This window comes from Macadamia integrifolia, unplaced genomic scaffold (assembly GCF_013358625.1).
Source record: "Macadamia integrifolia cultivar HAES 741 unplaced genomic scaffold, SCU_Mint_v3 scaffold155, whole genome shotgun sequence".
In the NCBI taxonomy this organism is placed as follows: Eukaryota; Viridiplantae; Streptophyta; class Magnoliopsida; order Proteales; family Proteaceae; genus Macadamia; species Macadamia integrifolia.
The window spans coordinates 542,216-566,687 of NW_024868256.1; the positions used below are offsets into that span (position 1 = coordinate 542,216).

General features: G+C 40.3%; 1 protein-coding gene across 2 annotated transcripts; it reads left to right on the top strand.

Annotated features, from left to right (window-relative positions):
• The first annotated feature begins 6,527 nt into the window (after positions 1 to 6,527).
• LOC122064181 (NADH kinase-like) lies at positions 6,528 to 24,127 on the top strand. 2 transcript variants are annotated; one of them, XM_042627892.1, is made up of 6 exons: positions 6,528 to 6,779; positions 7,380 to 7,514; positions 22,670 to 22,915; positions 23,021 to 23,101; positions 23,266 to 23,417; positions 23,508 to 24,127. In XM_042627892.1, the coding sequence occupies exons 3-6, from the start codon at positions 22,706 to 22,708 to the stop codon at positions 23,872 to 23,874; spliced, it is 810 nt and encodes a 269-aa protein (XP_042483826.1). In that variant the 5' UTR covers positions 6,528 to 6,779; positions 7,380 to 7,514; positions 22,670 to 22,705; the 3' UTR covers positions 23,875 to 24,127. The 2 variants fall into 2 exon arrangements, with proteins under 2 accessions (XP_042483826.1, XP_042483825.1); XM_042627891.1 differs by lacking the exon at positions 7,380 to 7,514.
• Positions 24,128 to 24,472: the final 345 nt, after the last annotated feature.

Below are 24,472 nucleotides of genomic sequence, written 5' to 3' on the forward strand. Positions count from 1 at the left end.
CCAGCATACAGGCCAATGGCAGTGACATTGACCTTGGGGTATGATCGTCTTTTCACATTGTGTTGTGTCTCGGCAGAGTGTAAACAGTTTTACCCAAAAATAAATAAATAAATAAAATGTACAGTCTGTATACAGCTTTTTTTTTTCTTCCTCTTTTAAATGAGAGGGAAAGAGCAATAATATATCAACCCCACGGCCTCACCGGTTAATTGTTTTGAGAACCTTGTATCATTGCTCAAATTAGTCGTTAATTAATTTGTGAAGTTTCGAAAACGAAAACTGACTCAAAATTCAACTTTAGCAATACAGTGCGGGCCAAATGAACTTCAACTTGTGACTAATCCCACGAGATCTATATGCAGGCAACTACCTTTTGTCATGAAAAAGTATAACCAAAACTACTATTGGGTCCACTAAGATCAACCCTCCAAGTGGCTCAAAAGTGGTGAATTATACAAATATCTTCTTTTGACGCAGCCAACCGCCAAGAGAAATATTTTATTTCTCCTTTTTTTTTTCAGAAAGGAATCTCCTCTTTTTTTCTCACTCCCTATTAAATATCTCCTTGAAACATGTGTTTTTTTTTTTCTCTCTGCTCAGTCTTCATTAAATATATAATTTAATTATTATTAATTTGACATATATGATGTTGATATTATTGTGCACCATATAGCATAGTTGGAAAACCAGATTTTAATTTTAGAGAATCATCCACTGAGTTAAAATTTTGAAATATCTGATTAAGAATTGTATAAGGTCTACCAGGAATTTGGCTTGATTCTAATTCTTTATGCTTTCATTCTTTACCAATGCCTTACACGTACATGAGAGGTCTCTCATTCTAATCCAATCATTGTGGATCAAACTCCTTTTTCCTCGAAAAAATCATTTGACCAATAAAACATCTAGATATGACCTGATTCTACTCCCTCCATCAGGATTTGGCTCCTCTCCAACCATGCTACTTAGTCGCATGGTTCTTATACTCAGGCACAATAGCTCATGAAATTACTTTCTTACCCCCTATAAAATAAAAACTACATCCATGTTGATATTCCAGCATGCATTCTCATTGATCCTACACACTGGTGTAGGAATCACTAGACTGGGTATCTATCTCTTTCCCTAAGAAACAATAAAAATTAGTGATATAATTATGCGAGGTAATGATTACAAAAGTTATTTTCTTTAAGTTTGAAAATCTTCACTTTCTTTCCTTAAATTGCCCTTACAAATAATCCAAGCTTAAGAAAGAGAGAGAGAGAGAGGAATATTCTTAAATCACCAAGCCCTTCTTTTCGCATTTTTTATGAGGAGAATGACGAAAAAAACGAACTTAGATTGTCAACCATTAGAATATTATTAAAGTAACATTCATAATTCTAACATTAATATAGAGATATTGTCTAAATATTCAAATATGTTCAAAGAAGTGAGAAACTATGGGAATGTAATTAGGTATTGGTAGCAGATCAAAGGAAACTGAAAAGATTGAACTGAACTGATCGATGGAACTCATTGTCGGTTCAGTAAAGACTTTAGTTTTTAAAAACTATATTAAGGGTTTGAAACCGGAGAATCTGATAAAATTCAGGGCAAAAAATCCTGATAAAAAATATAAAAATTCAATTTTTTTTACACCTTTTTATAGATTTAAATTATAATAATAAAAAAAAAACCGAGACCAAATCCATAATATAATGATAAAAACCATAAATTAAAAAACATATAAGAATAAAAATAAAAAAAACAAACGATAACGGATTAAAACCGATCATACCAATGGTTATAGGTTTTGGTTTGACTTTGTAGATCAAACACCTTATTAGTTTGGTTTCGCTCTTGCTGGTATATATACTATCGATGAAATATACTTACTTATGCCTGAATTTGGTATGATCTCTATTTCAATTTCATGGGGTTATTTTATTTCAAAAATTATTTGGTTTGATTTATGCACCTTAGTTCAGTAAAATAAAAATTCTAAAATAGCTGAGGAGTTGTCTTACTTTTAAAATTGAAATTATTATTTATTTATTATTATTATTATTATTATTATTATTATTATTATTATTATTATTATTATTATTATTATTATTATTATTATTATTATTTAAAGGAGTTCATGGTTAATTTCATTTGACTCTTTAATGTGCACATGATTCATTTGATGAGAAAAGCAGTGATTTCATATTAAAAATAAGGGTGATTTACGTCAACCTCCCCTGTCTTTTACCGAAATTACATAATTCCCCTTGAAAATCAAAAAATTACATTTAAACCCATAAAGTTGACACCGTTAGAGAAGTGTTTGTTTTGAATTTTAATTGACGAAATTGCCCCTAACCCTTTTAAAGACACTCTCTTCTCTTATATACCCAAAACCCTCACCAACCCTTACAAGCCCAAGGAGGATGACGTTGGAGAACGCCCTACGGTGGAGAGGAGCTGTTATTCCGGTGGGTTTTTCAGGCGAGGTCTCCCACGAAGGTGGGCGGTTGTCCCTGGACGAGATCCCGCAGAGACCGACAGAGAGGTCTTCGATTGTTGACACGTGGAATTATCCAATCCAACGGCGAGCGATGAACAGAGGATGTGGATCTCAATTGTTATGGATTTCAGGTCAAAATCGCCATTCTGCTCCCTTTCATTCTTCGTCTCTGTTCAGTGAGAGAGACCAAGTGGTGCTAGGTTTGATTTCTTCCTCCTCTCTCTTCTTTCTCTTGTCTCTTCATCTCTATTCATCGGCTCAGATTCAGGCTATTTCTTCCTCTCCTTTCAACAGTTTCGTCTTTCATGGGACGAAGAGAAATGGTAAATTTCTTATTCTGCTTTCATCCTTTTATTTTTCTTGCTTTTTTCTACTACATTTCATGATCTCATCTGTTAAAGCTTGTGATTTTTTTCCCCACACCATTGGACGATTTGTTATTATTATTTAAAGTCCTAATTTTGTGGTCAAGTTCATGGATTATGTTAGGTTTTTATCTCCGTCCATTTTGAAAATTAGTCTTATTGAACTTACGAGGAGGAGGAAGAAGAGAACCCTCTCCATCCGCTTGGGGAGGCTGTCTTCACATCAATAGGTATTGGTTATGCCAAATCCTCCCTGCCCTTGATAGCATTACTGCTTTGGCATTTGTTATAACGCTTTCATCACTCGATTTGCAAAGGAGGAAGAAGAGAGAAGAAGATGGCGGAGAGGGTTTCAAAGACGGTCCTCTCTTCAGTGGCTGGTCTCTCTCGCTTAGGAAGAAGAGAGAAGAAGAGAGAGGAGGAAGAAATCAAACCTAGCACTATCGGAGAGGAGAACCTTCGTCGGAGAGGTGTTTGTTGCTCGTGGCTTGCAGACAGAAGAAACCAGTAACATAGAAAACGGGAAGATGGATTTGTTGGGATAAAGTTATATGAGGGCTTTTTGGGGTTTTCAAATTGTTTCAATGAAACTAACGGCTTAACCCAAATAAGATGCTAACAATGTCAATTTTGTGGGTTTAAATGTAACTTGTTGACTTTCATGGGGGATTATGTAATTTTGGCAAACAACATGAGAGGTTGATGTAAAAAACCCAAAAAATAAAACACCACCCTTCTTCTACAGATGGTATACCTACCAGTATATCCCACCACCATGCCACCACCACCACCACCACCATCAGAAATTCAGAAATAATTCTTGAAATTTTTTCACTTCCCTCCCTTTAATTTCTAGTGCAACCATATATAAGTTAAGAAAAATAGTTGCACAGTAAGGTAAATTTTAATATCTAAATTTAAAATATTTTGTAATTAATTATGCAATCATGTAAGGTATGATGATTACAAAAGTTTCCACTATATATAAGGCCATATGACACATTTATTTAAGTGCTTATGATATTTCAAATGATTGGGTTTACCGTTTTACTAGATCAGGGACCTTTCTACTAAGGTGGGTGCCAAATTTTTATTAATCATAGTATTACTTCTTTGAGTTTGGATTTGTCTTATCTGTGGCGTATTACTTGGGGTTTGAAAATTCATCCCAAGTTTGTCACTTTTCTTTAAATTTTTTGTTGGTGCAATTCCCACTAAAACTAAATTACAATAGCAACTGCAGGTTGATCTGTTTATACTAAATGAATTTCGTTTGCATATTGAATTTCGTCAGGCTCTTTACTTTATTCACTTTTAAAGAGTAGTCTCTTTAACTGTGGTCTTTCAAAAGTTGAGTGTAAGTATTTTATGTCGGTAATGATTATCACTTTCTACTAGGGATGTCAAAAAAATCCGATCTATCTGGAACCTGTCTTAGCTCGTCCTGCACCCGAATAGAGTTTGGGTTGAGATTCAGCCCATAGGGTGGGTTAGGGTTGAGAATTTCAAGCCTGAGGTCGGGTTGGGTTAGGTCTTGGTTGAGGTCTCAACTAGGGGTGCAACAGGGTCGCGTTGGGTTGGGTTTCTTCAAATCCTAGTCCAACCCTGAGTCCCTTTAATTGGGCTCAAACCCGCTCTGACCCTGCCTTAGGACCGCAAAACTTTAACCCTGGCCTACCCTTTAGGGTTCAATGCAACCCTTATCCATCTTGATTGGCCCTGATTTTTCAAGGTCAGATCGGAATGACCCTGACCCTGACCTTGGTTCGCCATCAAGGGTTGGGCATACCTTGACCCTAACCCTAGCCTACAAAATATGAAATAACTTAATAATAAAAAAATATTCATAATAAAGAGGAGATTAAAATACAAAGTTACAAATTACTTATCATGAGGAGAACATCCTAAAGCAAACATTTAAACAATACAAATAACTCCAACTATTATAGTAAACAAAGAGGAAAACAAATAATCAAATAAATTTCAATTATTTGTCATGATAAACAAAGAGATCATCCTAATAAGGCAAATAATTTGAGATCGGTGAGAAGATATATTAGGAGTTTTGAGGTGTCAATGACTCAATGTCAAACAATATATAAAATTAGGTTAAATTCAGGGTTAACATCAATGTCACAACAAGGGTCAACATCAAGGGCCAAAAGTGAGGGTAAAAAAATCAGGGTTGGGTTCAAGGCGGGTTGGGCCGGCCAAAAACATCAACCCTTACCCCGCCCTGACCCTGACTCAGGGTCAAAAATTTCAGGGTTGGGTCAGGCCGGCCCTCAAGGCAAAAAATTTCGGATCGGTATTTGTTCGGGATTAGGGCGGGCCAAGGGCAGGTTTGGACCGTCAGGGCCAAACTTGCACCCCTAGTCTCAACCCAACTCAACCTGACCCGATCCAATCCAACCCTATATATTAAGTATATAATAATATAAATATGTTAATAATTATAAATGGGTACCTATAGAAAAATGTCTGCAAAAAGTCATTCGTTTTCCACAATCTGCATGTATATGAAAACTTTGGTCTTTGGCATATGCAATGCATCAAGATCAAGCAACCAAGTAACCAATAATAATGGGCTAGGATGGATTGGATTAAGCCACCCCCAATCAAGGTTGGGCCGGGTTGGGCTAAACCTGACAGGATTGGGCCTAGACTAAGATATCCTAGCCCAACCTAAGGCTACGCTATCAAGGCTTGGGTTGAGTTAAGAAGGGTTGGGCTGGGGTCTTAAAAAACCCGGTCCATTGACACCCTTACTTTACTGCATTTATGTTTCTTCGCTCCTCTCCAAACCCTATTATTATTCTTAATTTAGTTCCCAGATAATCTCTTACGCTTAATCTTTATCCTTTACGTACTGAGGTGACTGTACCAAATAATCTTAATAGCTATGTGTGGTAGAACCACACAGTTTGACATCATTCTTCTTTCAAAAAGTACAATTTTAAAAGACAGGGGATCTCTGCCAAACTGCGTGGCCCCTACACGATTGTGGGCCAATGATAATGGACGAGGCATCAATATGGGTGGGATTTTCATATTTTGGGGGGGGGGGGGCATATGTCATTTCTCCCCACTATCTCCAGGCACAGGCATCATGTAGCTTGGCAAGATTGTTTTTCATAATTTTTAATTAGGAAAGAGAATGCTATGCGTTTGCTCGGCGAATGCGCCAATGCGTAGACCAATGACCAATGGGTGGACGCACGAAGACTTCTTTAGCAAATGAGGCATAGGTAGCATAGTCTTTTTACACCTGCCTATGTGGCTATGTGTAGGCATAGATAAATGCAAGTCAATACCTTCATTTTTTCCTTTTAATTTAAATTCATGGGTAAAGAATGTCCTAGTTGTGTGGCCCTACAACACAAAACCAATGAGGGGCGCACAAGATTTAGATCCTCTCCAACGTCAGAACCCCAATGTGCATCCAGCAATTAGGAGCACCTTGATCCTTAGGTGTTGGGGTGCGTGCCCAGCCCCTCGTGCTCCCAGCCTTCGGATGTGGTTGGGCTTTCTCCGGAACTTGAGGGTTCGGAGTTGCGCACATGTGTATAAAGACGGTGCGGTTTTGAGGTTTTAGATGGTGACGGCGTAATTTCTCCTCCTTGTGTCTAAGGGCATGGGCCACGGAACAAGGGATCCGTTCTTTTCCCCTTTCATGTTCCTAGATAACCAACTCAAGTTGACAAACCCAACACAAATGGGAACGGATCCACCGAAATAGAAGAACGGGGAAAATTGTGACTTCAAAGACTTGAATACCAACAGCCTCGACATAGAGAGAGAGAGAGGAGGAGGAGGAGGAGGAGGAGAAAATGTCGAGACGAAGATTGCTTGTGTTGCTGAAGCCCGGGAACATCTATCAACCCAGGTGTTCGGATGGCGTTTCTCGGGTTAGAAACCCTCAGGTAGTTATCATTCTCGCACCAGCATCGCTGATTCTCCTTCCAATGTGTTTAATGTATTGTGTGTTTCGTTTTTCATTTTAAGATGATTGGAGTTCTTTCTTAATCGCGAAAGTTCCTTCTTTGGATGATTAGTGTTTTGTTCTCGGTCAACTGTAATTGGAGGTATTTTCATAACATGGAAATACCTTTGAATAAGGAAACTGATAATGAATAATGGATGAACGAGTGACAATCCAAACTACCATGGAAGAGTTTTTACTAATCATGACTCATGAATGAACGGTTTTCAAATGGATGTGCTTACCGTTAAGCAATTTCAAATAATGTATACTTATAACTTTTGAATGTCAGTTCAATTGCGATTAACCCAAGTTTCCCTTTTCTTGGAAAAAGAGAAAATTGAGAAATTACATCAATTTCTTTTCTTTTGCCGTTCCTGATAAGTTGACTGTGTGTGCTCCCTGTATTTAAATAATGATGTATAATCTTACTTTGTATGCTATATACAAATAATCATTACAGAATCTAGGTGTTTCTGTGGGATATGGTATTCTAGAAAGTGAGATTTCTCTCAGACTTAGGATATGTGGTTTCTTTCAGAACTGGTGAGCAGAAAAAGAGAAAACCCATGTGAAGATGTTTCCCTTGAGTGCCTTGGTCTCACTCAATAGACACTAAACTGGAGATATTGTCAGACCCTATATGCTCTTGGAGAAATTGATGATGTGAAAAAAGGTATGAACATATGATTAACGCTTTCAACCTTTACATGGAATTTTAGCCAATTCTCTTTCCCTACCAGCTTGCTAGCTAGCTAGCAGACTTCTCAGGGGCAACTGTTTGTAGGAAAAAAAGTTCTCATGGAGCCTGGTGTTCTCCAAATGAACATCAGGTATTGAGCTTTTGTACTTTAAATAATAGCGTTCAGCACTTAGTTTTCCCTTGTGTAATTATTTTGCAGTTGATAAAATTAATCCCAAAATAATTGATAGTTTGTGCCTCGAGTTTTAGCTTGGGAAGATCTTCATTCGTATTATGCATTTCAGTCATTTGGTTAAGCAACCAATTTAAAGTGGATAAATATTTGGATGGCCTAAGCTCCAACATACCCTAATGTAACTCCAGTACGTCAATATGAGTCTGGTTATACAAATCCTGTTCTTCCATTCTGCTATATCTAAGACCTTATCAATATTCATCAGGTAGCCATTTTTATATTCTTTTCTGCATCAGTAATGCAACACTCCAAAAGTCTCTCTCTACTTTGCGCACCTTGATCTAATAATGGACAACATCCCTTTGAATTCTCAGTCTTTATCTTGATTACCAGACCAAGATGACAGAAATGGCATTCAGGTGTCTATTCACCATCAATACTAAATATTTTTTGTTTATTAAAAAAAAAAAACAAAAAGAGCAACCCAGTGCACGAGGCTCCCGCCACTGCAGGTTCTGGGAGGGGCAAGTGTACGCAGCCTTACCCTCTGCTTTGTAGAAGAGGCTGTTTCCAAGTTTTGAACCTGTGACCAATATGTTGCAATTATTTATTCTCCTACTAATATTTTATACTCAAGTTGCTTCCGTATTCTGTTTTTGTTCCAATTCAATCTAGGAATCTTTTTTTCCAACAACATCTCTCCGTAGTTCTACATTGGAATCCACCTACTCTACATTATTGCAGAGGAAAATCATGTCATCAGCAAGAAATAGAAAAGGACAATCCCTCTATAATTGGTTGAGAACATATATATATATATATATATATAGTATATATAGTACGTAAATGACAACTGAGACTTATGGTACAGGTTCTAGGAATGCACGTATGGAAAAGAGGGGACCTGTATCATTTGTGTGGTTCATGGATTGTTATCTGTCTGATATTAATTAACAATCTGGTGTCAACTTGAGTATTAAATGGAGGAGAAGTGAGGCAAGATAGGTGAATCAATGTTTTTGGTTGGAACTCTAAATTGATGTGAACTAGATGATATTCACATCAAGTCCATTTTTCATTTTTGGCTTTGTGTGGTACTTCTTTCCATTCCTTTCGCATTGATGATTTAGAAGGATGTCCGAGGTTAGAGGGTTCTTGCAAGAGTTGTTCTTTCTCTATCCCCAGCTTCATTGACCAAAAACCACCATTCTGGAGGATTTCTCAGAGGTACTCATCTGCATTTACTGGTCCAGTTCAAATCTTTGGTAACTGTCTCTTTTCCAAGCAGTCTCCAGGAAATGGAAGAAGACCTTTTAACTTCTGAAGAATCACTTTGTAAGAAGGGAAAGAAAATGGCAGCAAGTGTGGAATTGAAAAGGATCGAGGGGGAACGAAGATTAAGACAAAATCTACGGGTAGGGAGGGGGCAGGGGTTGATAGGATTTACCGTGGATCAAGATGTTTCAGGTGTCACTGTTTCAGTGTTTGATTATTCTGTTGAGAGTCATTTTAGAGCAATTGACATGATTTCAAAGCTTCGTGGAGAGATGGGTGAAGAAGCTTGGGGTATGTGTGACATCGAACGGTTGGCTGCTGCAAACACTTTCTTAAAGGAATGGAAAGTGCTGTATTGAAAAGAATGCATTGGATGGATGCTCGGGCATTGAGAAGGAAGATCGCTTTAATAGGTGAAAGGCCATGGGGAGATACCGTCTGTGATTCATGGATCTCCGATCGGGAAACCGATATTACAAGCCAAGAATCATAAGATTAAGTTGTCACACTCCGTTCACACTGAATCGGGCCAGTGACCGGGTTAACACCGGTTAACTCAAACCTGCCAGGATCATCTGATACTGTATTCCACCACAACATACACACAACTAATAAAAGATTTTCAGATCAGCGGAAGACTTGGTTTACTTGTGAATATTCCCATAATACTTGATACCCGAATTGTGATACAATAGTTATATACATGTGGGCCCGAAGACATGATATTTACACAATAAAAGTACAATTCACATATCAAGTACATAAAAGAAACCATAAAAAAATCAGAGTATACAGCTCGGCTCGGTATCAAAGGCTAGAGCTCAGCTCGGCATCAAGGGTTGAGCCCAGCTCGGCATCACATGGTGGAGCTCAGCTCAGCCTCAAAAGTGGAGCTCAGCTCGGCATTAGAACTGCGGCCCCGCAACACAACTCTCGCACGAGCAATCAGTGCCGTGCTCTATCTCCTCAGGGGCCCACCAGTCCTCTTCGGGGAATTCGACTGTGGGACCCACCCCGTGCTCTTCAGATGTGTGACCTGCAAGATCATCTAAAAAGGGGTGCACACGTGGGATGAACTCACTAGCTCAGTAAGTGGAAAGATGGACCACACAATAGTCCACACAACAACACAATCATATGCACTACATGCTATGCAATACATTTTAGATCACATCCACCTAAGCAACATTACTAAGTCTTTGGTTTAGTGCTATTATAGCCACAGTGCGCGTATACTCCGGGTACGAGCCGCGAACTCCATCCCGCGATACACCCATAGGGCTGTCGGAGAAGGCCTACCGTGAGTACTCGGAAAAATAAAAACATGCCGTCCACCGGCTCTCAACAGAAAAGTAAATGACTGAAATTAAAGGTGCTGACTCCAGCAATTTAAAAGCAGTACGATTGGCCCTCTTGAATGTACCATCGGGGTTGCCGACTATCCTAATGACCCGCCGGGCGTTATGTCTAACCGCCACAGTGACTCGACAACCGCGACCACTGCTTCCCCCCAAATGGTAACCCAACACCTTAACCCCTGTTGGGAAGGGTTGTAGCACGGGATGGTGAAAATCCTAAACCGCATGCTCCTATATGACAATAGTACGATTGCATAGTGCCACCGCGTCCCATACCACGGATCACCAATGCACTCGTTTCTAAGCCGACTACGGCATCTAGTCTATTAATGCATTATGCACAATGATGTCAACATTCATCACATAAGCATCTCATCACTTGGCATTTAGAAAGTAAACATAGCACACATGCATAACAATGTGAGGATGACTAATCTACATAGCATTTTCATGATGGCATGACTAGACTAGATACAATTAAATGAATGCCAAACAATGCCTTGAAACAAGGCCAAACGTCCTCTCCCCACTTACCTGTAGTATACAAGGATTCCTGTTCGGTACGGGTGAGATCCGGTGTGAGAAGCGTAGGATTTGGTGAACCTAACATGAGTGAGCGGGGTTAGTACTTCACCATTTTGGAATCAAAATTAACACGATCCAATGACACGATCATGTTTAAAATCCTAAAAGAAGGTCACACGTCCGATTCGGGCCCAATCGGACGGAAAAATCACATTCGGAGCCTCTCAGGTGGGTCAGACAGCCCACTTGTCTGGCCCACCGGTTTGGCCCACCGGTCTGGACCGGCAGGCAGGTTGGCCCGTTGGTTGGGCCAGGGGGCCTGCTAAGACCGGCGGGCAGGGTGGCCTGTCGGTTAGCCCGCCGGTTGTGCCCGAGGGCCCTGCCCTCTCAGGTGGGTGCCCACAGGCGGGCCAGATGGCCCACCGGTCTTGCCCACCGGTCTTGGCGGGAAAACTGCTGTTTCTTCCCAACTTCCTCCATTCTTTGGGGATTCAAATGGGGCTTTTCCAAACCCATTCTTCACACTTTCAATGTCTTATAGGATGGTTCTAACCTAGATCTAGGTTAGATTCAAGGAATGGGAAGCCATCTTACCTTCTTTGCTCAAGAACACCTTCAAACCCCCAAAATCACTTCAAATCCCCAATGCTTCTCCAACCTTGTCAATACCTCTTCAAATCCTTTAAGATCAACAATTCAACACATAAATCATCTATTAAACCTTAGACTCATCATTTCAAAGGAGATTTACAAGATCTCAAGAAACCCTATTCGAATCAAGGGTTTTACTTGGGTATGGTGAATGTTTGAGGAACCCAACTTTGCTTACCTCTAAATGTAGATTTAGTGTTGAAGATCACTCCTCCGGCGCCGGAATGGGGAGATCAAGCTTCGGCGCCGATGAAATCCCTCTCTTCTTCCTCTTCCTTCTCTTCTCTTCTTTTTTCCTTTCCTTTCTCTCCTCTTTACTATCCTCACCAACGTACGAGTGTCATAAATGAAAAAGAAAAGAAAATCATAAATGCTATATATACTTCTTAATTAACTACTAATTCACATGGATGGGTCACTCAGGTGGGTGGGTGCGCCCACCTGTCCGCCCACCTGAGGGCCAAAACTTGGGATTTTGATAGAGTTCGGGCCTCGGCGCGAACCCCACCATTGGCATACGGTGTAATATACGTATGCACCTTAATATACGTCTACATATCTGCTTTATCCGTACATGGCCTTATGATAGGTGCATGTACACGGCTTGGGTATTCCCATCTCTTCTGGCACTGGCTCGGACTCGTCGGGCCAGCCGGTGTTCAAGGTCACCCTTGCCATCATAGTCCATAATGAGCCCGCTATAACTCTCTCCGGTTCGGGTCCTGCATGGTTAAACCGGGTCAACCGTGAAATCAGACCGGGTTTAAGAAGTAGGGTATTACATAAGTTGTGAAACTGGAAGCTCCCCTGGGGAAAATGCTATTAATGGGATACACTCAACTCAATCTTCCGCTGTGACTATCCCTAAGATGGTTAGTAATTCTAGAAATTCGAGATTTTTTCAGTCCACATCTCCCACTTTGTATGTGGGAGGCTTGTTTTGGCATTGGATTGGTGTCCAAGACTTTGTCAGAGTTCTGACTCTAATATTTCTTGTGAGTACCTTGCTTGTTGCTGCTCATCCTCTGGAATCTTCGTATCACATGATGACAAGATAGGTGCTCCTCTGACTGGCAAAGGTCCAAATTTTGTGCCTCTTAAGTGTCAATGTGAAAGAGGAGGGCTTATCACCTCTGAATAAGCCAAAAGGGAAACCTAGAAAAGATGTTGCAGAAGAATCAACTCTATTGAGGAAGCCAAGAGGGAGACATAGAATAGATTTTCCCGAAGAATCAAATCCATCTAAGAAGCCAAGAGGGAAACCTAGAAAAGAAAAGGCCTTTGAAAATCACTTCCATTGAAGAAGCTCAGAGGTAGATCTAGAAAGAAGAAGGCAATAGAAGGCTTAGACAATATAAAGTTATAAACAGCAGTAGCCAGTTTGTTCCAGCCCTTGTTGAATTTGCAGAATATTCAACCCAGTTTCTTGCTAGTAGTGGGTTGGCTTGCATACTAATGAACAGGCTATGCTAAAAGAATGTAATTCTGATTATGTGTTTGACAGGCTCCCAAGAATGCTTCAGCCATCGATTGTAAGCTCCTATATCAGATGCCAAAATACCCCTGCAGAAGAAAAGAACGAGAGATAACGCTAGGTTGAGGAGTGATTTTGATGGTGTTTGTCAATCTTTGTCTAACCACAACGAGGATAATGAACCTTATGTTGCGGTTTGCAAGCAAACAATAGCTCTATGCAGTATATTTCTGCATCAAGTCAAAATATGCCAAATTATGGCTTCTTGGAAGTTACTACTGTCTTCCAAAAGATGTTGCTTTGTGACGCTTGTGTTATGCTTCGCCCTATGTTTGGCCCACATGACAAAAGTTGCATGGAATGTGAAATGATGACCTTCTGACTTTATGATTTCACTTCCAAACATTGCATGGGCTATCTAGCCATATTGTTGGGAAATGGTTCAGTGGAAGTGTGGAGGTTCCTTCTGTGAGTACAATCAAAGTTCTATATTAGGAGGCACCGATCCTCTTTTTGTGAGACTGGAGCCGGTCTTTAGGTGCTCAAAGTTGAAGTTTGGGGACAGGTAGAGTATTTCTTGAGTGGCCATCTTTATCCTCACATGGTTTAATACTAGCTGGATGCCATGATGGAACAGTTTCTTTCTGAAAATTTTCTGCAAGGCTCTGAAGATACAAGGCCTTTGGTTTGCTTTTAGTGCAGATTCTGTCCCTATAAGAGCACTTGCTTGGGCGCCCGATGAAAGTGACCCAAAGAGTGCAAATGTTATAGTCATTGCTGGACATGGAGGCCTAAAATTTTGGGAATTCGTGATTCATACCATCCACTATGGGAGCTGAATTATGTACGGAGTGATGTATGCGGCCTAGATTGACTGGCAGATCCAAAATATGTCATTTTATCCTTAGAAGATGTACGGAGTGTATGGTTTCGGTGACTAGAAAACGTTTTGTTGGGACAGAACAATAGGAATTGCACAGTTATTACTGTTCACCATTTTCAATATGAAGTTTTCAAGTGTCACGATTAGCAGGTTTGGTTGCATATTGCAGTGCAGATGGTAACATTCTTATTTTCAGCTAACCGCAAAAGTAGTGGAGAAGAATCCTTTTGATGCAGTTCCAACAAGGGTTTACACAAGGAGAACCAAGACCAAGGTCGACCCAAGTGGCTGACTGGGTCGACCCAGATCTGGTCCAAGTCAGCCCACGGTTTGGGCTGCTGATGGGGTTACTAATTAGTTATTTAGTTTCTATTTTGAAGTCCTAAATCAAATTTTAGTTTCTAATTTCTGTCTAGACTAGTTTCTATTTTCATTAGATTCTAATTTCCAGTTTTTAGTAACTTCTTGTAATCAATTTTTAGTAACTCAGATTTAGTAACTCTGAGTTACTATTACTTGTAAACCCTCCCTGTCATTATAAATAAAGATGATGGCTCTTTTAATGAGCCATGATTTTGACAAATTACATGGCTGTTGCTGTTGCTTTCTCTGCAAGAGAACTTCCTTGTGTCTGATCAATGTATTGGGTTTGGTGTTTGATCCAAGTGACACCTTGCGGCGAGAAGTCCAGGAGGTCTCTCAAGTTTTATTATTTTTTCTCAACAATTTCAAGTGTTCTTCTCAAAGGTCTACTACTGTTACAATCAGGTATTTATTGTTTAAAGTTTTCTGCCCAGAATTCTTGTAGAAGTACCATCGGCCCTGTCTGCTGTAGCTGTTAGAAGTGTCTGTTAAGGCTGAAATTCTGATCGATTGTTCTCCTATTCCCCACTAAGGATCGATCCATATCTGGGCTGATTCTGTGCAACCATTAAAGAGATATTCAAAATCTCTTATATTTTGTCCTGTAGTGATTTTTTCAGAACAGAACCAGAATCGATTGCTTTGGTTTGTCCTATTCTGTTTCTGTGGTTCCTGCTGTTGATTTGGGACTGTTACCTCATTTTATTGCTGCTGGTTTTATTTATTTGATCAACTAATATTTGACTACTACTGGTCTGACTTACTTGCTACTGATTTTCTGAGATCGTTATATACTGTTACTTCTATTTTCTGTTGGTCTGATTATAGTGGTTTGTGGGGTGTAATCTGGTTGTTCTTTAGTCTAAAAGTTCCTGCAGTTTTGGGACTGGTTTGGTTGTCAAATCCATTCCTACATTAAGTGGTATCAGAGCATGGCTGGGAACAACACCCCCACGGCCCTAGCTTCTCTTATGGAGATGCTACAGACTATGAGGACTGAGATGAAGGCTGAACAGCAAGCCTTACGGACTGAATTGGAGGCTGAATTAGATACCAGGTTGTTGAATGAAGAGACCCCACCACAATAGCCTACTGGCGATTCACGTACAACACCTGAAGTAGAAACCCCATTGAATGTCATTGCTCAGTTGACTAACAGGAGAGCAAACCCTAATCTGAGAACACCACAGAGGGTTCCGATAGCACAACCTACTGTTGAAGAGCATGTAAGAGGATATTTTGAGACTGAGCGTCCCGTGCAACAGAGGTATTCTGGAGATTCACAGAAGGTTAAGCTCGATCTGAAGGAGTTTGATGGGAGATATGACCCCCAATTGTTCTATGATTGGGTAGTGGCACTAGACGACTATTTTGACTATTATGAGTTACCTGAGGAACGGAAGATGAAACTAGCTCGTGCTAAGCTAGTTGGGGCTGCTCGTGAGTGGTGGAAGACCTATGAGCTAGAGTTAGAAGACCGTGGTAGAGAACCTACTAGTTGGGAGGAGATGAAGCTTGAGTTATCAGATAAATACTTGCCATGCAACTTCAGAGCTCGCGTACAAGACCAGCTAAACTCTCTTCGTTAAGGGTCTATGACTGTTGCCGAGTACATGAACAAGTTTGACGCACTTTATTCTCGTACAGGCATAAGGGAGAATGAAAGGCAACTGTTATCTCGGTTTCGACTAGGATTGCGAACTGAAATCAACAGGGGTATCGAAGTTGTTGAAGTGCACTCAGTGAGGGATTGTTTTGACAAGGCCCTACGAGCAGAGGAGCTTCTAGCACAACCAGTTAGAAGGTTTGGGTTCCAAGCTGGGGAGGTAAAGAAGAATTTTCCAGCTACTAAACCTAGTAGCTCAGCACCTCCAAAGTCCACTTTTCCTCCATGAGCTGATCATAAAGGAAAGGCACCCATAACCGGTGGTAATAAGGTATAGTATTTCCATTGCCAAGAGGTAGGACATTTTGCAAAGTCTTGTCCGCATAAGCAGAGGGTTAATGCAGTAGCTAAGGTCGAGGACTCCAATGAGGAGGATGAGTCAGCTCTTTACCCCTATCCTTTAGAGGATGACGATGATGGTGGATATGACTATGATATGGAAAACACAAATGAGGATGATACTCAGGGAATAAATATTGTTACTCGCATATTGGTGGCTGAAACCAAAGGAGATGATTGGCGACTTAACTGCATATTCTACAGCCGTATGAAGTCAGGAGAGCATACTTGTCAGATTATCATTGATAGTGACAGCTGTGTCAACGTTGTTTTTGAAACCTTTGTGAAGAAAGCAACCTTGAAAGCTGACCCACATCCTCAGCCTTATAAGGTATCCTTGCTGAATGGTAATACTCTAGAGGTGAATAAGAGATGCTTAGTTCCTTTGAAACTTTACCGATATGAAGAGAAAGTTTAGTGTGATGTGATCCCAATGAAACTCACAGATGTATTGCTTGGCCGTCCCTGGATGTATGACAATGATGCCATGGTTGGAGGGAAGAAGAATCTATGTACTTTCATGTGGAAGGGTGTTCCTACAACTTTCTATCCGGTAAATGTGCTGGCTGAAATACGGCGAAAGAAATCCCTAAGGTCAAATCAGAAGGACATTGACAATGAGAAGAAGGTAATAACTATGCCCACAAAGGAGTTACTAGCTATTCCTTGCAAACAGTTCTTACGCACAAGCCATGAGACTGGAATGGTTATGGCATTTGTTACTAGGGAAGTCACTCCCCAACCTGAGGTAACGTATAGTGCACCTATCAGAGAACTCCTGTCTGATTTTTCTGACTTAGTCCTTGATGATCTCCCAGATGAGTTGCCTCACATGAGAGACATAAAGCATGCTATTGACTTGGTACTTGGTTCGGTTTTACCCAACCGTCCTGCTTACAGACTTAGTCCTACTGAGCATGCCGAGTTGAAACGGCAAGTGGATGGGTTAATACAGAAGGGCTTCATTGAGGAGAGCTTAAGTCCTTGTGTAGTACCAGCTTTACTCACGCCAAAGAAGGATGGTTCTTGGTGTATGCGTGTGGACAACCGTGCTATCAACAAGATAACAGTCAAGTATAGGTTTCCTATACCACGACTAGATGATATGTTGGATATGTTGTATGGGGCAAAGGTTTTTTCCAAGTTAGATCTAAGGAGTGGCTATCATCAGATTCGCATCCGTTCTGAGGATGAGTGGAAGACCGCCTTTAAGACCAAGGATGGCTTATATGAGTGGAAAGTCATGCCTTTCGGTCTGATAAATGCACCTAGTACTTTTATGAGGGTGATGACACAGGTCCTTCGTCCCTTCATTGGTCGCTTTTTGATTGTTTATTTTGATGACATTCTGGTATACAGTAAGAACCAAGAAGAGCATATGGATCACTTGAGGCAAGTCTTGAGAGTACTCCGTGCTGAGAAGTTATACATTAATCTCAAGAAGTGTTCCTTCCTGCTGCCCAAGGTTATATTCCTTGGATTTATAGTGTCATCAAAGGGGGTTGAAGCTGATTCGGAGAAGATCAAGAGCATCATTGAATGGCCCACACCTAAGACTCTAACCGAAGTCCGTAGCTTCCATGGGTTGGCTTCATTCTACAGGAGATTTATTCGGAACTTCAGTGCAGTTATGGCACCCATCACTGAATGTATGAAGTCGAGTAAAGGGAAGTTTGAATGGACAGCTGCAGCGACCAAAGCCTTCGCTCTTGTGAAGAGGAAGATGACAGAGGCACCCATCCTACGCCTACTAGATTTTGACAAAGTATTTGAGGTAGCTACAGATGCTTCACATGTTGGGCTAGGAGGAGTGATAATGCAAGGAGGACACCCCATCGTCTTTTATAGCAAAAAATTGAATGGGGCCAAGAAGCGCTATTCGACTTATGATCTGGAGTTGTATGCAGTCGTCCAAGTGCTACGCCATTAGAGGCACTACCTCATTGGTAAGGAGTTCATTTTGTACACTGATCATATGGCCTTGAAGCACCTTCACTCATAGAAGTCGATTAGCCACCGACATGCCAAATGGGTAGCCTACTTGCAGGAGTTTGTATTTGCTATGAAGTACAAGGCGGGAAAAGAGAATATAGTGGCTGATGCACTTAGCCGAAAAGTGCTCACACTTAACACATTTTCAGCACATGTTATTAACATAGATCAGATACGGGGTGAGTACACATCTGATTCTGATTTCAGCACTGTCTTTATGGAGTTACAATAAGGTGGGCAGCACCTAAAGTACTCTATTGATGATGGGTACTTGTTCTTTGGCACACGGCTTTGTATCCCAAACTTTTCCCTATGCCATCACATCATACGAGAGTTACATGGAGGAGGATTAGGAGGACATTTTAGGAAAGATAAGACTCTTGCACAGGTGACTGATCGATATCATTGGCCATGCATTGTAAAGGATGTCGATCATGTGATCAAGAGATGCCGTGGATGTCAGTTGGCAAAAGGAGGAAAACAAAACACAGGTTTATACTCTCCACTACCTGTTCCTCATGCACCTTGGCTTGATGTTAGCATGGATTTTGTTTTTGGACTACCCCTACTAAAGAACAATATGATTCCATTATGGTGGTTGTGGATTGTTTCTCTAAGATGGCTCATTTTATATCTTGTCGTAAGACTTTTGATGCTTATCAGGTTGCAAAGCTCTTCTTCAAGGAAGTAGTACGACTACATGGACTGCCAACTAGTATTGTGTCTGACCGTGATGTTAAATTCATGAGTTATTTTTTGAAGACATTGTGGTTGAAGACAAATACAAAGCTGAACTTTTCAACTGCATTTCATCCACAGATGGACGAACAGACAGAGGTGGTGAACCGTAGCTTGGGAAACTTGTTGAGGTGTTTGGTTCGAGACTATGAGAAGACATAGCCTTCTATTCTTGACATTGCAAAATTTGCCTACAACATCTCAATGAATCGGACAATAGGTCGTACTCCTTTTGAGATCTTGCTTGGAGTTCAACCTAAGCGGCCTATTGACCTTATGTCACTTCCACCCCTGGCTCGAGTTACTATTGAAGCTGATGAGTTCTTGTGTCATATCACTGAGGTGCATGCCAACGTTCGACGACGTATTGCCTTGAACAATGAGGTGTATAAGGCTTCTACTGATTGTCATCGGCGTTATGTGGAGTTCAAATCTGGGGACATGGTGATGATTCGAGTAAATCCTGAATGGTTTCAGACGGGTGTCAATACCATGCTACCTTCACGAAAGATGGGTCCCTACAAGGTGCTGAAACGTATAGGACCTAATGCTTATGTGCTTGAGCTGCCGGATGACATGACCATAAGCAACGTGTTTAATGTGGCTGATCTTCACCTTTATGTTAGGCATCATTCGGATGATGAAGACATGGAGCAAATGCTGAGGTTGCCTCAACTGAAGCCACCCCCTTCTGAAGTTATTGAAGACGTCTTGGATGATAATTTCAAGACCTCCCGCCGTGGCACCGGTTATCACACTTTTCTTATCAAGTGGAAAGGCCGTCTCCGTAGTGACTGTTCTTGGATTCATGCTGATGATTTCAAGACGCTTGATTCCGACTTGTATGAGCGCTACATGTCCCTTATCCATTCGTCGGAGTCGAATGTTTCCAAGCCGGGGAGAGCTGATGCAGTTCCAACAAGGGTTTACATAACGAGAACCAAGACCAAGGTCGACCCAAGTGGCTGACTGGGTCGACCCAAATCTGGTCCAAGTCAGCCCACGGTTTGGGCTGCTGATGGGGTTACTAATTAGTTATTTAGTTTCTATTTTGGAGTCCTAAATTAGTTTCTAATTTAAAGTCATTGTTAGTTTCTAATTTCTGTCTAGACTAGTTTCTATTTTCATTAGATTCTAATTTTCAGTTTTTAGTAACTTCTTGTTATCAATTTTTAGTAACTCAGATTTAGTAACTCTGAGTTACTATTACTTGTAAACCCTCCCCATCATTATAAATAAAGATGATGGCTCTTTTAATGAGCCACGATTTTGACAAATTACATGGTTGCTGTTGCTGCTTTCTCTGCAAGAGAACTTCCCTGTGTCTGATCAAGGTATTGGGTTTGGTGTTTGATCCAAGCGACTTCTTGCGGCGAGAAGTCCAGGAGGTCTCTCAAGTTTTATTATTTTTTCAACAATTTCAAGTGTTCTTCTCAGAGGTCTACTGCTGTTACAATCAGGTATTTATTGTTTAAAGTTTTCTGCCCAGAATTCTCTGTAGAAGTACCATCGGCCCTGTCTGCTGTAGCTGTTAGAAGTGTTTGTTAAGGCTGAAATTCTGATCGATTGTTCTCCTATTCCCCACTAAGGATCGATCCATATCTGGGCTGATTCTGTGCAGCCATTAAAGAGATATTCAAAATCTCTCATATTTTGTCCTGTAGTGATTTTTTCAGAACAGAACCAGAATCGATTGCTTTGGTTTGTCCTATTCTGTTTCTGTGGTTCCTGCTATTGATTTGGGACTGTTACCTCATTCTGTTGCTGCTGGTTTTATTTATTTGATCAACTAATATCTAACTACTACTGGTCTGACTTACTTGCTACTGGTTTTCTGAGATCGTTATATACTATTACTTCTATTTTCTGTTGGTCTGATTATAATGGTTTGTGGGGTGTAATCTGGTTGTTCTCTAGTCTAAAAGTTCCTGTAGTTTTGGGACTGGTTTGGTTGTCAAATCCATTCCTACATTACCTTTTCATAACCGGGCCACTCAATTTTTTTTTTCGTGGATCACTTACCGAGGAGAGCCTGGCTCTTATAGTCCACATGCCATTGTCACTGGCCCTTCCCTATGAAGAAATCTCCTAGCGAGTATGGTGACGCCCCAAGATCTATTCGGAGGTTTGTGTCCTTTGCAAATCAAAATCCAGCCTTGTGTTATGAGGATAATTCCACTGTAGGATTTGAATCTGAGAACGCTCTGGCTGGCCTAAGTAGCAGAGCAGCAAAGTGAAGAACAAGCAAGAAGAAAGAACTTGACCCAAACCAAAAATTGATAGCTGAAGAAGAGCTGGAGAATTTGCCAAGGAGGGAGAAGCAGGGAGTAGAATTGAAGTATTTCCTCCCAAGGACATAGTCATGCATTGAGTGAGATGGAATATGAACAAGGGTAGCAAAATATGGCTTTGTCATGTAGGAGCTGCTGGATACGGTGCCAACAGATTGATGTGTCTTGTGTTGCAAAGAGAAAAGAAATCAAGAGGTAAAAAGACGTCATTTGACTTATCTAGCATGCGCCAATGTTTTACAGCCGTATATAATTTTTTTCCTTTTTACTGAGAATAAGGTAGTAATGAATGACCATATTAGACCTGGACAATTAAGAAGCATCATATAGATTAATTAAGTATAACAGAGATTAGGATGTTGAGATGGATGTGCAGCAACATTAGGAAGGATAAAGTAAGGAATGACCATATTAGAGCTGATTTGGGAGTTGTCCCGATACATGATAAACTTCAAGGAAGTCATCTGAGGTGGCATGCTAATGATGTTCAACGGAGGCCTTGGGATGCACTAGTATGGGGGAGCGATCTGATTTAGATTGAAAGAACTAAAAGGGCTTGGGGCAGGCCTAAAATAACCCTAGGAGTAGTAGTGAGGAAAGACATGCAGAGTTAGGTCTTGATCCTAGAATGACCTCAAATAAAGGTGTTTGAAGGGCTAGAATCCATGTGGCCGACCCCATTTAGGTGGGATATTGCCGTGTAGATGTGTTGTTGCTGTGTTCTTTTCTTTTTTTTTTTATTATTTTTAATATTTTGTCTTTGCTTGTTTGGGATAAGGCTGAATTTGTTTTTGTACTGAGAAAAAAGCAGGTTATTTATTTTTTCATCACAAGAAATGGGGAAATAGATACAAAATAATATTGTATCTTATCTTTATGTATCATGCATCCATGAATGCATGTCCAGTAGATGGATCCTTGTAGCTGCATCCTAATATTTAGCAGTGAGCTTAACCCATTTAACTTAAATCTTTGTTTGGGAAAAATTTGGTGATGGATATTGGGCTTTCAATTTCATGTGATATTCCCATTTCTGTTTGTTTTAATGTAAAATAAAGTAATTTTACTTTGTTGATAGATGAAGCTTATTGTTTATGCTCAGCGTATCATTTATGCAAATTATGGAATTAATTTAAAATTTCAGACTTAGACTAGCTGTTTTTTTTTCTTCTTTTCAATAAAGAAATTGACATATTTGATTGTTGATTCTATGTCATTTTCCATAAAATAAGTAGATTAAACCGTTGGCTTCTCATTTATCTTTTCCATGGAACTGAGGATTGTTCTTAACCTTCTAGAAATATCTTCAATATCCCGCAATCTTTCCCTACTTTCATTATCCTACCATTAGGCTCAATATAGTATTTTGATTTGTAATTCAATAAGAGTACATTGCAGATTCTAGGTTACTTGGAGAGCAGGTGTAAGGTTCACATGGATGCAATCAAATTTTGTCAAGATATTTTGCGGCGAAAGGCGGTTGACTGGGAGCCTGTTTTGCGGAGTGATCTAGTGCAACCTATCCGCAATGTGGACCTGGTTGTCACTATTGGTGGTGATGGCACTCTTTTGCAGGCAAGTCACTTCATGGATGACTCGATTCCAGTTCTAGGAGTGAACTCTGATCCCACACAAGTCAAGGAGGTTAGTGTGTTCCCTGACTAAGCTTTTAATGTCTTCCCTTCGTTCAAGACAGAACTTGATTTTTCTTGCTTGCTTTCATATATCCTTTGTCTTTATTTGTTATAGGTGGAAGAGTTCAGTAATGAGTTTGATGCTACCAGGAGCACTGGCTATCTCTGTGCAGCAACTGCTGAAAACTTTGAACAAGTAAGGCTGCAAACTATTTAATTTATGACATAAGGGTGGAGAGGGGGTGATTTCATTAGGTACATGCTTTGTAAAAATGAATATCTACTTTGTAGTCAATGAAGAAAGTTTTTCATGTTTGGGAAAGCTTTAATTTAATCTTTTTAATCTGTGATTTCCTTCAGGTGTTGGATGACATTCTCGAGGGTCACATGGTTCCTTGTAAATTAACAAGGATAGCAATACGTGTAAACAGTCAATTGCTGTCAACCTATGCTCTCAATGACGTTCTTATTGCACACCCATGTCCAGCCACAGTTTCATGGTTCTCATTTAGGTAAAAGGCTGCCAGAAGATCAATATTCCTCACACAGAGGTGGCATTTGATGATTATCTGTTATAATCTGAAACTCAATTTGGTTTGCAGAATCAAAGGTGATGGCCAGTTATGCCACCCTCTTGTGAACTGTCGATCAAGTGGGCTCAGAGTCTGCACTGCTGCTGGGTCTACAGCTGCAATGCTCTCAGCAGGAGGATTTACAATGCCCAGTTCCAGTCGGGAACTCCAGTTTATGGTAAGGGAACCCGTTTCACCTGGAGCAGCTAAGTCTAAGATGCATGGGTTTATTAAATCTGATCAATCCATGGATACGAACTGGTACAGTAAAGAAGGTATGATATATGTTGATGGTTCTCATATGTCACATTCTATTCAACATGGAGATACCATTGAAATATCATCGAAGGCCCCAATCTTGAAAGCTTTTTTGCCCTCCCACTTGATATCAGAGTAAGTTAATTTATGCCTATTTGTCAAGCCATATTTTTCTAGCCATATGTTTCTAGGAATATCTTCAGAGGCTCCAATCTTGAAAGTTTTTTGGCCCTCCCACTATATATCAGAGTAAGCTAATTTATGTCCATTTGTCAAGCCATATGTTTCTAGAGAGATAGTAAAATCACGAGCAGTTTAGCAAGGAAATTGTAAATGTACAGTTGAAATTTTGATCTAGTGGCATATATGCAAGGGTTGACTTTATTTTTTTATTGTTCATTGTTACCATAATATATGGCAAATTTATGAAGTATGGTAGAAAAGAATTCTCAACATTTAGGTGTTTGAATCAGCTTTGTCCATGTGATCTACACCATCATATGTATTAGATTCTGGGAGCCACTCTCCTCCCTTGATGGGTCTTTTGCTAACCACTGTTTCCACCTTTGACTGTACCCATTTAGAAAAATTTAGCCGATCCTGGCGGTTACCACATTAGCTTGATCATCTGCAAGGTGTACCAGTATCTGCAATCGAATATGATATGTTATTCAAAGGAACCTTTAAACTTTTAGCATATCGTGGCTGCTGTATGGTAAGTTGGTAACCTTTAAACC